Source organism: Patagioenas fasciata, chromosome 2, assembly GCF_037038585.1.
Source record: "Patagioenas fasciata isolate bPatFas1 chromosome 2, bPatFas1.hap1, whole genome shotgun sequence".
In the NCBI taxonomy this organism is placed as follows: Eukaryota; Metazoa; Chordata; class Aves; order Columbiformes; family Columbidae; genus Patagioenas; species Patagioenas fasciata.
The window spans coordinates 163,287,296-163,300,505 of record NC_092521.1 but is presented as its reverse complement, the minus strand read 5'-3'; the positions used below and the strand labels follow the sequence as shown (position 1 = coordinate 163,300,505).

The window sequence follows — 13,210 nt, the reverse complement described above, 5'->3', positions numbered from 1 at the left end:
ATTGAAAGAGCCGATATCAGGCATAGCAGACTTGACAACATGCATTTGGACAAGTGCCCAGACCGGGACCTACGCGTCAGTCACAGCCTAGTGGATGCCATTTCCCAGTATCCATGTCCCTCCCTGCAGCAAAACGCTGCCTAGAAATGAGCATTTCTTACTGTTTCTCCCTTTGGTAAAGAAAATGCCGACATTTAAAATTTTTAGACAAAATGAACAGCAACCAGTTCCCCAGCAGCTCCTGTGCTGAGTGAGACAGTGAGTGCGTGTGTGTGTGTTGGGGGGGTTGAAATTATTCCTGTTAATTATGGTCTGAAATAACAAAATTTAAAATAATGGTTATTTTGTTGCTACTGCCTATAATAATAGATTTCCTTAAGGATCAAAATATTAATGCCTTATTTGGGTGAAAGGTAACGGGTTATTTCAGGCACGCTCACTGCACTTTGAGGCAAACTTCCAGAATTTAAACTTATATCGGAGGAGCCCGTTAGTTTGAGTTCTTCACATTATACTGTGGAGAGATCCCAATTACCAAAAGAAACATAAAGCAGAGTGTGATTAAACTTCAAAATGCAATTTAGCAGAAGGTATTAGCTTGAACTCTGAACAATGAACACTTATGAAATACTTGCACTGCCTGTTTAAGCCTATTGAATTGATAACGGGCTAAATTAACTTTGACAGTCCATCTTTTTTGCCAAGTTTTCCCACTTAGACTAATTTTAAGAGTCAACCCTTGGAATAATGAATCTGTGTTTTATTATGGGCAGTGTGTTTGCCTGGTGTGGGAAAAGATCTTAGGCCAGCAAGGCAGAGGGCATTAGTAATAATGTTCCTTGCTCCTCTGTGGCCAGAGTTTCAATGCTTATAATGTTCTGGATTAATGCAAGAAGTAGCACCGCCGAACTGCTGTTTCCCTCCTTGAGGGATGATGTTTGGCAAAGCATCCAGGCCTTGTGCAGCGACCAGCAGTTAGTGGCTGTGATGATGTTTGTCAGGCAAAGTTTCAGTTCACCTTTATTCAAAATGGAAAAAAATACCAGGGTTGGTTCCAGGGGAGTTTTTGTTCTTAACAGCCTCTGCTGAGCAGCTCTGGTTTCTGGCCAGCCTTAGCTTTGGCCATTCTGAATTTTAAGGGCCACATATTGGTGTTTTTATCCAGCTAAGTACTCACAGGTGCACAATTTTATTTTATAAGAAGTACTGCACTTTGCTTCCAAATACCTTACAGCTTTCAGGGGAAAAAAATGTGTTTCTGAAGTCCATCAGGAGGCCAAGTTCCGTGTTTGGCTAAACAGGTGTAAGTTCAAACTACAGTGGCATTAACTCTGACAGCTTAAGTGGAAACTCCCTGGGGACCTCTGGACATCCAGGTTAGGGGCATAATTTCATCTACTGGTGCCTTCACCAGGAGATGGAGAACAGGCTTGTGCTGTTTCTGGACCCAGAGACTATTGTGTTTAACCTGTTTTGCAAACATTGCTCTTCTGCATGCATGTGTTAGTGATTTGTACTTTAACAAATTGGGTCCCAATAAAGTCTGGGTCATCAAGAAAGAGAAAAAAATCCAGATGTAGTCACACAGCAAATGTGAGCAGCACTTTCTAATTCTTGCCTTTTACTACTCCCTTTGCACCAGGTTGTTTCTGGCTTTTGCACAGATGAATGGCAAGAGAAAAGGCTGGCAGGAGTAGCTAAGAGGAGCAAAACTGAAAATCTACAGGCTATTTCTGGTCTGATGTCTGGTTGTTTCTGCTGAAGTGGAATAGCGGACTAGGTGGCACAGGATGGAGAGTGGGAATGCCCAGTCTCAAATAATCAGGTTTAGACTTTCCCTTGCCTGTTTTCATACCCTCTTTGAGGAATCTACAGATTTATGTACATGCTTCCTGTGTTGCAGACTTAAGGTAGGGCTTCATGTGCTTTATATCGGTTTTGGAAACGCTGTAGTCTGCTAATAAAATGGATTTGTAAAGGAATGTAGTGTGGTGTGAGTAGTCTCCACGTCTTAGCTGCGATCCTAGTGCTGTGATGTGATATTGCTCCGGGTCTTCCTCTGATTTCTTATTAAACCCAGGAGTAGTAACTCTGCTTTGCAGAAGCAATTCTTCAAAGCAGGATAGAGAGATTCTCAAATGTGCACACTTAAAGTTGACAGCTGCACACCAGCCCTCTTTTATTCCTAGCAGAATAAGTCATATAAATCTTCCACTTCTTGTATTGAGGAAGCAAGGGGATTTTCCTGGTGTATTTGGTGACTTCTCTTCTCGTGCTTAATGTGCAGCTAGATAAATCCACTGTTTTTATCGGTGCTACAAGGCTTTACATTCATTTGTGGAAGAGGAGAAACAAGATCATAAATGATCTATTCTGGCAGTAAGAACCCATGGTTCATTTCCCTGGTTCATGGTTATTAATTTCTCTCCCATTTTAGCCCACATTTTTTCAAGGCTTCTCAGAAAGACTCAATTCAGCACATCTGAGAGTTGTCAGCCCAACAGCTCTGCAGACTGTAGTCTCCTGTTTACACACAAAACAGGTGCCACCCAGGCAGTAATGCAAGTTCCCTGCATTTCAGCAGCATTGCAATCTGCTCGCTTCTCCACTTCTGTAGAGGTAGGATATAAACAGTTCGGTTTTCACAATCATTTACTTCTTGGCTTCTTCGCAGAGGAAGGGTGCCAGTTACTAGATGCAAACTGTTGCTGAGAAAGGATGCCAGTTGCTGCCAGGCACGGTAATTTTATTAAATCCATAGCTGTCTGCAAGGAGGAACACAAACATCAACAATTCCTTTACGGAGTAAATAGGCCTCAAATAGCTGTGTGTGTCACACTGCTCAACTGGGTTTGTTCTACATGAAAAGCTCCTCAGACTCCTACTATGACATCCGAAAACTGGCTGTAACTAGATTTGCAGGTTAAAATATGTTGTCATCTATTAAAAGACTAACTGCTGCTCTTTTGAGCTGCGTTTTTTGAGGAGGCTCAGTTTCATAGTGTCAGTTATCTCTGAGTGGCTAAACCAGAAATATTTCTGTTGCAGCATTCTTGCTGATGATGATGCTTCCTCTGATGGGTAGCGTCCCATGGTAAAGCAGGGTCCCACCTGTATGACCAAGTATGTGCAGACTTGTATGTGAGGGGACCAGGACAAGCCTCCACCCTTTCAGTCTGCACCTGGAAATGTCCTGACCACCTCATTCCTGGAAAGTGACTGCAGAACATCCCTGAAATCCCATTAGTGCCTCAAAATTGGTTTTCAAGGAGACAGAAGTACACGAGTGTGGTGGGAAGCAGAGAAGATACATAGGATTGAAGCTTGCCATTGCACCGTGGATTTAGGAAGGGACAGTTTGCATTTGCACCGTCTCACCACAGGCAGGGGATGCCCTGTCCACCTCATAAAATGAATGTATCCTGCTGCATCCTTGCTTGCTGGCTCTGCAGTGACAGTTGCAAGGCAGGGAGGGCTCCAGGGCCAATTCCCATTCCTTGCCTCCCCACCTGCTTTGGGGAGGAAGCTTCCTGGTATCAAAGGCTTTGCACATCTTCTTTCCCACAACAGCCGTGGCCAGGGAATCAGGGAACAAATGTTACAAGCCAGGGTCATGAACTAGAGAGTGAATGAAGCAGCAGGAGAACCCATTTGAGCTCTCGCCATCCAAAAGGCAGGTCCTGGGATCCTCTTGCTAAATTTGTTTGCACAGGATGGAAAAAAATGGTATTTCCATGGGGAAGGAATAAAGTGAATCCGTGCTGATGACAGGCATTTGTCTTGTTTTGCCAACAGCAAGTCCTCTTTCCAAACGAGTGGCATTTGCACTAATCCCCATTTGAGCCTGAAACAATTAGCCGATCCGTGCTTTTCAGAGGCAGAACGCAGCGTGGAGCCTTTGTACTTATTTGTGTCAGCAAACAAGTACGTGGGTCCGTGCACAAACACACTTGAGATGTCACCCAGATTATGCTCTATTTTCAATCTGGTTGCTGTTTTTCTGCTGCTACAACTGACCTGCAGCATGCAAGGGGACAACACCATGTCCATCCTCCTCCATGTGCTAATTGCTGGTCCAATGTTGGCAGATCAGTTCTTTTTAAGGCCCAAATCAGAGGAGAGAGAAGCAAACTTTTGGCTTGTGGTCTAAAGGAGCTGATGTCTATCCCAGGCTCCCAACCCTCCATTTGCATGCACAAAGAAGTTTTTGTATCACTGAATGATTTTACTTTATAAATTATGAAAACAACTGAATCAATAAATATTAACATAATGTGTATTACCTTGGCAACATGGCACTTGATACAAAAATTAAAAACAAATTATATAAACCACCCACGGTGGGGAGCTTTACAGGAGATAAACCTGCTGCCATTGCTGCCAGAAGAATGAATCATCTGGAATCAGAACAAAAGCAAACAGTCCAAAGTTAAACAAAATGAAACAAATGCACCTTTTCCCAGACAGGTCTGTGCTGTTCTTCAGGTGCTATGTGCTGCAAATTAGACTGTTGCATCCCATGAGAGTGACTTACCAAGGCTGCCCTCAGTTGTTTGAAAAAAACTCAGCAGTTGATGCCCGAACACTCCTTTGGGGATCAATCTATGCAATCAGATCCTTTTGAAACGTTTATATGTCTTAGAGATTTTCTCCCACCTTAGAAATTTGAAGGACAAGTCTGAAAACACGTGGTGATGAACCACATCGTCTGAGCACAGGCACGTTATCCCCGTTGGATAATCTACCAGGATATATTTAATCAGTTCTAATTAATGTTAACTTATCAGATAGCTTGTGCAATTGTGATTTCTGGGAAGCAGATGGGTCCATGTTTCTTGGAGTTTAGGCTCTAGGAAAGTGTTGCTAAGTCTAGGTGCCACACAGAGGGTTAGTAAATAAAGAATTATTGTAGGTTTGACATTTGACTCAAGTGTAGTGCAATAATTTGCACTATACTTGAATATTCGTCAGATCAGCTGAGTTACAGAGTCTGTTCTCATACACTACATAGTTTCTAATAATTCTGAGTGTACAACCTTTCTGCATTAATGAATTTGAGATGTCACCTCAGACTGCATTGCATTTTTAAGATGAAACAATTGTTTCTGTTGTTTTAGTGTTACAACCACTATCATGCCATTAAGGTTACTTGGTACTAAGCTGTATTCACATTTCATTTAATAAAAAAAAAAGACTTTTTAAGGCTGGGAACTTTACTCCTTACTTGTATATACTGTACCTTCCACGTTAGCTTCTCTCCTGAATATTACACTGTTTTCAAAGATATGCCTGAGAGAGTGTTGCTTCTTGACAGGGACAGAACTGCAACTTAATGATTATGGAGCAATCTCTGGCCTGCGAAGATCAGTGCTAAACTGTGCCTAGAAATTGTATGCAATACATTCTTATGCGGAGGGTAGTACAGGCTTGGACACGCATAATTTCATTTATTAAAGTTAGAATATATTTTAGACCACATGCCCTCTGAAGCAGGAAACAAGTAATTTGATTTTAAATTAATTTGCTAGAAACACAGAACGACATTTGAAAGGACTGGTACGAACCTGACAGCCTGAAAGTATTTACACGGAGAGCAATTTGCTTAACCAACTGCTTCCTTTGTGTCATCTGTTCTTTCGGATAGTTATATTTGGAATAAAGTGTTTTTCTGCTCCTGGTAGCTCTTGAGGGACTTCCTGTGGTGATGTGGCTCTAAAAGTGAGGCAGGTAGGCTGCTGCTCCCTGGGGAAGGGAAACTCGCTTGATACATTAGTAACGTCAAATGCTGGTCAAGCCGGGGGGGGGAAGAAAAAAAAGGGTGGACAAGTCAAAGATAAATAGGTTTAAATAATTACTGTTGAAATCCTGTTATGCTTGTAATTTTTTTCTCAGCATGGAAGTCCTTCTGTAAGCAATTCAGCACAACCCTTTGAAACTGGCTTGGGTTTTATCAATATTTTAGTAGCAGCATTAGTAATGGCATGAACGACTGTAGTGCTGTGATGAGCTATGGAGTTTTCAGAGAAATCCCTGTCTTAGGTGAATCAATAAAGCCACACTGATTTACACCAGCAGAGAACCTGGGCCTCCAGATGTAGGGACCAACCCTGCAAACGTTCTTTCTACTGCCATTAGTCCTTCTGGAGAGTTCAGCAGCAATAATCACCCCCCCAGGAAGAAGCAGCTGGACTTAATGGCACCATTTGTACTAGGAAGCACTGGGTCTAGTTAGACATGTTTGCAGGAAAAAAAGAATATTGCTCTGATTCCAGAGTTCTCCCCTTTTTAGTGAAGTACTTAAGGATGTGCTCTTCTTCCAACCTGTGGTTAAGTCCTGTTGGCATCAGTGGATGCAAAGTAGTCTTAAGTGTTTTGCTGAATAGGAGCTCAGAAGAAAAAAAAAGTTGGCCTATCTGTATTTCCATTTTGTACAGCCAGGTATTTTGACATATCCAATTGCTAAAGCTGAACAGTTACAGCATAAGCCTGTGTTATCTTATTCCTTACCATTTTCCTTAAGATGTCATCCACTGACAAGTATAGTCCAGGTTATTTCTCTTCTATCTGAGGAGATCTCCTTAAGAAATAAGCATGCTACCAAAGAAAAAGAAAATAAACCCATCTAGGATTATTTCCAGCAGGACAAACAGCTGCAGCTGAGGGGGCAGCGATGCCAAAGCCCAGGCGTCCGGAGTCAGAACTCTGAGATTTGTGAAGAGTTCAATGAGTTGCACATGGATAAGCAGTTGAAGGCTGAGCCACCACCTCCAGTAGGGAAAACAGAGGTAACAGAAACAACTTTCCTACCTGATACTGCATGCAATCTGTTGCACCAGCTCCGTAGTGCATGTCACTGATTTATGTTGCATTTATAGCTTGTAAAAAAAATACATGTTTGTCCCGTGGTAGGAAAGCAATAGTATGTAGTAGGTATTACAGTTTTAGTAAAGAAAAGAGAGGATTCTGTTGTCATAAAAATAATTGAAAAGCTTGGAAAATTGAGATGGGATGACAAGACACTTTGAAAAAACACAAAAGCTTCTATAATGTTACTGTCTTATTTTAGGAGCCAATATGTATGTGTTTTTCCACTGTAAAGTAGCTCTAAGAATGACATCTGCTGACCGAGTTCACTGGAGGGCATCTGCTGTCTGTTGCAGATTACCATTTATTTTCCTGTTAGCACGTAGAACCAAGAAATGTGCCACAATTTAAGTGTCTGGCATGAAGACACTAAATACTGAGCCTTGGTATCATTCAGCCAATGATGGACAAAGTGCAATTCACTCACTGGTTCTCAATGTCTGCACATTGACATTTATTTTCGATTTGTAATATTATGCTGTCCTTATAAACATGAATATCAAAACTACATATCTTTGTACCATACACTGAGTGACTCCAGACTTTAAATTCCATGTATCCTTCTTGATCAATTGTTGGGTTTTTTTCCAAATTTAGAGTTCTATTGGCATAAGATTGCCTTTTGTTATTAGAGAGTCACAGATTCTCATTTTGAAAGTAGGAACGGGAGGTTTTGGGTGATGTCCTGGGAGTTTGGGGAACTCCATAGCTCCTTGAGATTGGAACCAGTTGTGGTTTTGGGGGACTGAACTAATTAAGGAGAAAGGGTGACATAGTATTTACATGCATCACACCTCTCCCAATTCTGCTATAAAACTGGTGGCAAGATTGTGCCCAGCAGGAACAATCCTGGGGAGAAATCTTGACAGGACCACAGAAAACATCACAGAGCCAGAGCTCATCTTCTCCAGGCCTGCTGATTCATATTGTCATATGGGGTGGAATTTACTGAACTAAATGTGGACATCTGCATCTGAACTTGTCATCTGAGGTCCCTTTATAGTCAATGGGGATCTGCAGCCGACGAAGTTAGGCAAATGTGTCCCATCTCCGGCTGAAAGCAACATTTAAACTAGGTCAGATGAATCATCTTCTAAAAGTGCCTCTTTCTCGCCATTGACTACAAAGGGAACCCAAGGTAACTAGATGAGTTGTTCACTTAGGTGAGCTAAATTCCACCCATAGCAACCAGAAATCCCCTAAGCCATGAAGTATTTCTTTAACGAGCAATTGTCCTTGCCAAAATACTTCTTGGCATATTGAACTTCGTCTTCAGCAAGAAAAGATCCTGAACTTTAGAGGAAGGAGACTCAAATATTTGATATCCCAGTATCAGCGGAAAAAATGTATATACATTTACCAAAGAACCTCAAAACTTTACAAGAATGAGATAAAGCATTATAAATAGGAGGAATTAGAAGACCATTTCAGGAATTTTTCTCTCAGGATATTAGGTATCCTTCACGTTTAAGTGTCTTGTTGAGATAAATAAACCCTGTGATCCTAACATGGAGACTGGAAAACTATGTCCTTTTTCAGTGCTATAACAAAATGTCATGATAAATCAGGAACATTCTAGCCTTGATATATTCAGCAACATCGTGATAAAGAAATAATCCTCATTTCCTCCCTCAACTTTCAAAGGGTCCTGGAACACAAGTGTCACCTTTCTATAGTAGAGTATAATTGATTCTATTTGCGGCTGCTTAGAAAGAGGTGGAGGAATATGGCAATAATCCAGGGATGACTTGAAGTCAAACGGAAGTTCGCATGAGGCTATGAATGCCAACATGAAAGAGCAAAGGCCAAAGGATGCTATTTTTGAAGGCCAAATCTTGTGTGGACGTTACATACTTACACTCCTCCTATTGAGAAGTAATCTTTGTGCCGGCATACGAGGACATGCTAATCATCTTTTTGATGAATGTCCCAAGAACTTGCGACTAGCCAAATAAAGCCAGCAACTGCGAGGAAGTAACTTAACAGATCTGGTATGCCCAAGAGGCAGGGCTGTGAGTGATTCAGTCGATAACTGGAAGCATTGAATCTGTTCTGAATAAAACACTGTTGATGTCAGTAAAGGATACATTATATGATTAAAAATTCATCCTATATAGATCACCAGAAAGACACCGTAGAAATAAAATCCTTGATGTCACGAGTGGATAAGACCTCAGAGGACAAACTGGTTGATTGCACTGCCAAAACAATGCCCCACAAAATATTTTGTACAGCTTTGTGGAATCTACCTTGAAATGTATCAGGCAACTTAGATTTCTCCATTTACCAAAGGGAACGGTTCATTTGCTTAGAAAAAAACACCTCATGGCTAGGTATGTTGCCTTCATAACCAGCCCCCCACTTTTGTCTTCTTTTCCCTTCTAAAGTACCACTTCATTACTCTCATTTACCAATTTTACCCATATTTTTATTTTTATGAGTTGATATCACTTAATTTAACAGAATATTGTTTGCTTTGTTTTGTCTCTGGCTTACCCCTTGAAGTCACATACCATTTTTCTTTCATTATTTCTTCTAAATGAGTATCTCTGTGCCCTTTGTCTGACTTTTTTTTACCTCTTTCTTTGCAACTCCCTCAACTGTTCCTTTCTGGAGTTGTTTTGCCAAGAAGTAGGCACAATATTCCAAATACAACTTCCACAGAACTGTAAAGAGCGGAAATAGTATCTCATTACCTAGACATGATGCTTTCATATAGGTTTTCTGTGATGTCATATCCACTACAAAATCATGTCTGATTTTTTAATATCACTCTAACTTCCCAGGATTTCTATTGAAATTTCCCTGGAACTCTCTCATTTGCACTGTTTTGAGTCAAGTCGCATTTTGCTGTATTCTCTCCATGTTTCCCCTCTCTGTTCCTTTCTGCTTCTTCAGTTTCAATACTCTCTCAGATCTAATATTATCAGCTAACATGAGAATTATATCGGCCAGTGCTCCCATATCTTTACTCAACGTATTGCTGACTTTAATCCTTACAGATTTCCTCCTCTGAAGACGGATTTTGTGTTACATTTGGGTCCTTAGGATGGCTTTTCTCCACACAGCAACAGATGAATCCAAGCCAATTGCAACTTATTTTAAAAGTAGTCTTTTCTGTAATATCCAGATATTTTCTCAAGGTTTATATATCATATGTCAATTTGATAGTTTAAGGCTGTGATCTTCAGAGGTGAGGGAGAGGGGAAGGGTGATAAAAGTTAAATCCTGAGCAAACATCAACTTTCAATGAGATTTCAGTATCTCACCACTAAAGGATTTTTGAAAAACCCATTCAGATAGAATCATAGAATATTCTGATTTAGAAGGGACCCACAAGGATCACTGAGCCCAACTCCTGCTCCTGCATATGACAACCCCAAAATTCAATCAATTTGCGACTATTACGGACACAAACAGTGGCTGTGGAAGCCCTGTCCGGGTACTTCAAACAGCCACTTCACCCAGAAACTCATAAAAAACTACTATTTGCAGCATGAATTTATGTACTAGTGGGAGGTCTCCCAAAGGGGCTTGTGATAGATCCTGTCATCTTTGCCTAGCACACTTCCTCCACTCATTCCAAGAAACTGGAGATTCAGTATTTGTCCTTTTTTGCTTTCTTTTGGCCTCTTTGCACCCCATTTGCGCACAGTACCCCTAGCATACAGGAAAACCTTGCTGCCTTTACGTCTCTATGAGGTTTCACTCTGAGCAAACACTCTCCTTTTCTCCTCTGAGTCTTTATTTAATTTACTTTAATCACAGGCTACAGTGAGCATTTAGTGATCTGTGATTCCCATGATTGTTCCTTTTTCCTCTTCTCTAAGCTCAGTTTACTTATTGCTGCTCTCCTGGGCTGTTTCCAGTTTTCCATGAGCACTCACTATTGATTGCTAATTGTGTGTTAACTTGGTGTATGGGATCCCTTTCTGCCCTGCAATGTGCCTTGTCTGGATCTGCTGATTTGCACATTTCAGGCTTTCTAGATATTTTTCCTACCTAAGTTTGTATGAATTCTAACAGGTTTCCCCGTGCCTCTTTTTATTGATTGCCTTGTGGGATTCTTTTAAAAAGAGTTTATTTTCTCAGGCAACTGAATTTTGATTAATTACATCTCCCTCATCTATTGTTACTATGTCTCTAGCTCTTTTCTTTCCATTACTGATTTCATGAAAACCTTCTTAATCCCTGTAACTTTTCTGGCAAAGAATAACCTTTGCTTCTTACCTACAAGCTTTCCTAATCTTTCTCTCCCCTCTCACATGTATGGTTCATTTTTTAGTCTAAGTTTGAACCCTCAAACCTTTGTCCTGTGTTTTCCTAATCCATGTTTGCTGCCTCTTCTTCCTTGAAAGCTTTCCAGAAGAAATCCTGTTTTGTCTTGCATGTTCCTCCTCTCCCTTTTGATGCTAATGGATTCTAATATCTTCTGAAAACTCTTCCCAATAAATAACTCTCAAAAATTCTCGATTCTTTAAGATGTTTTCCCCATAGTCTATTACAATTGCACCATACTGTGTTCTGTGAATTTCCTAACCTGTCTCTGCTAAATTCAACTCTCTCATTGACAATGCTGTTGAACTGACATTGTTCTCACACTTTTCTTTCATTTCCGTCTGTTGGTAAGAATTATATCCAACAAGGCTTCTTTTCTCATTGGAACCTCTATTTTCTACATCCTACAGCTGTGTATGATTTAGGACTATTTTGGTGATCTGTGTTTTGACGTCTTCATAACAGAGCAGATAATGACTAAATGCATTCTCTAATGAACAGTATCAGAAAGTTCTGACTGTGCTAAAACTTGGTATGACATTTTTTTCTGCCATCATATACAGTTGGTAGTCTGTAGAAAATGGGCTCTGTTCAGCAGTTGCACTCTGAATATGGATTTTTTAGAAGCTTTATCCATGACTTTGACCTGTGCTTTCTGTTCTAACTCTGTTTTTAAAAGGTCTCTTCTCAATTGTTTGCAGTCCTTTTGAGTAGAGCATTAAAAACCCTAGCCAAGACTATGACCTTCTGGATGCTGCAGCTAATTGCAAACAAGTAGCTTCCATCCCTGCTTGCAAGCATTGCTGGAATGGTCAATCTTTCCCATTTTACCCCAGGTTCAGCATTTCTCTGAAATCAGCTATAAATTTTGCATTGACTGTATATACTGGAAAACAGAGGGCCCATTTTCACATTAATAATAAATATATAAAGCTATATACCTATTCTCCAGCTCCATCACCATCATCCTCATGAAAACAATATTTTATGTGTACATGCTATCTCTCATATAACTCTCACAGGGTGTTTAAAAGCATGGGTAAGTATTATTGTCCTTTTTTTTTTTTTTTTAATGAAGACAATAGTATTGCAAGATAAAGCACAAAAATATTCCGATAGGTACTCAGAGAACAGAATAAGACAGTTAACAAATATGGCCAATAGAAGATACCAGCTTTGGTGTTGTTCAGTTATGCCAGATAGTGCTCCAGTACAGTCAGAAACAAACTCTGAGCACGGCTCGGCAAATCTTTCACTTCAGTGGCCAAGCTGAATAATCAAGTAAAATATAATTTTGGATTAACATAAAATAGAAATATTTTATTTTGACTAGTAAAATAAAATATGGGGAAAAAATCCTACTTTCTTCTAAAGAAAATGTTTTGATTCTCTCAAAAGAAAGTTTTGGCCTGAAATGAATTTTCTGTTTCATATTTGGGTGAGTTATTTAATCATGCATCATTTCTCTTCTAAGAGCAAATTCAACCGCTAAAAAAATTTTAGAATAATATATTTCCCAGAAATGTTTACCCACATCTACTTGAGTGTTCCTGCTCTAAATAGATAAGACAACCCATGCTTCGGGGAGCATGAATATTCTTGTTCCCGTTTTGCAGAGGATCCGAGAAACACTGAATTTAAACAATGCACCTAAGATGGTGGTATCAAATATTTCAGGCAAGTGATAGAGCCTCTGGAAGGCTTTCAAAAGCCACATGTCCCTCCTGCTGTGTCACCTTGACAGCAGATGCGTGTGACCAAAAGGCAAGGGGTCACATCATGTGGTGGGAACAAGTCAGGAAGGTGGAAGAGCCCTCTCAAATATTTATGCCTGTAGCATTGTGTGACCAAGCCCTGGTGACAGAGGGACTTCTGTTCATCTCAGAGGAGAAGCTGTGGCAGCAGGGAGCAGAGTATGGTCCTGGCTGACAAGATGCAGGTTTCACCCATCAGCTATGGGTGAGGAGCTTCAAGAATGAGGATCCAGGGACAGGAACACAACACAGGTCATCAGATTCATCCTTCAGCGTTTCAGGAGCTAGGTCTCACTTCTGGTCAAACCCATCTG

The 13,210-nt window shown here is 40.5% G+C and overlaps 1 protein-coding gene across 8 annotated transcripts in view; it reads left to right on the top strand.

Moving 5' to 3' along the window:
- Positions 1-13,210, top strand: part of SCN5A (sodium voltage-gated channel alpha subunit 5) — a 216,986-nt gene that overhangs the window by 150,969 nt on the left and 52,807 nt on the right. For 5 of the 8 annotated variants that reach the window (XM_071805348.1, XM_071805345.1, XM_071805341.1 and 2 more), the window contains one exon: positions 6,627-6,785. In XM_071805348.1, the coding sequence (XP_071661449.1) occupies positions 6,627-6,785 (159 nt within the window). The remainder of the gene's footprint in view (positions 1-6,626; positions 6,786-13,210) is intronic. The other 3 variants (XM_071805346.1, XM_071805343.1, XM_071805344.1) reach the window with 2 other exon arrangements.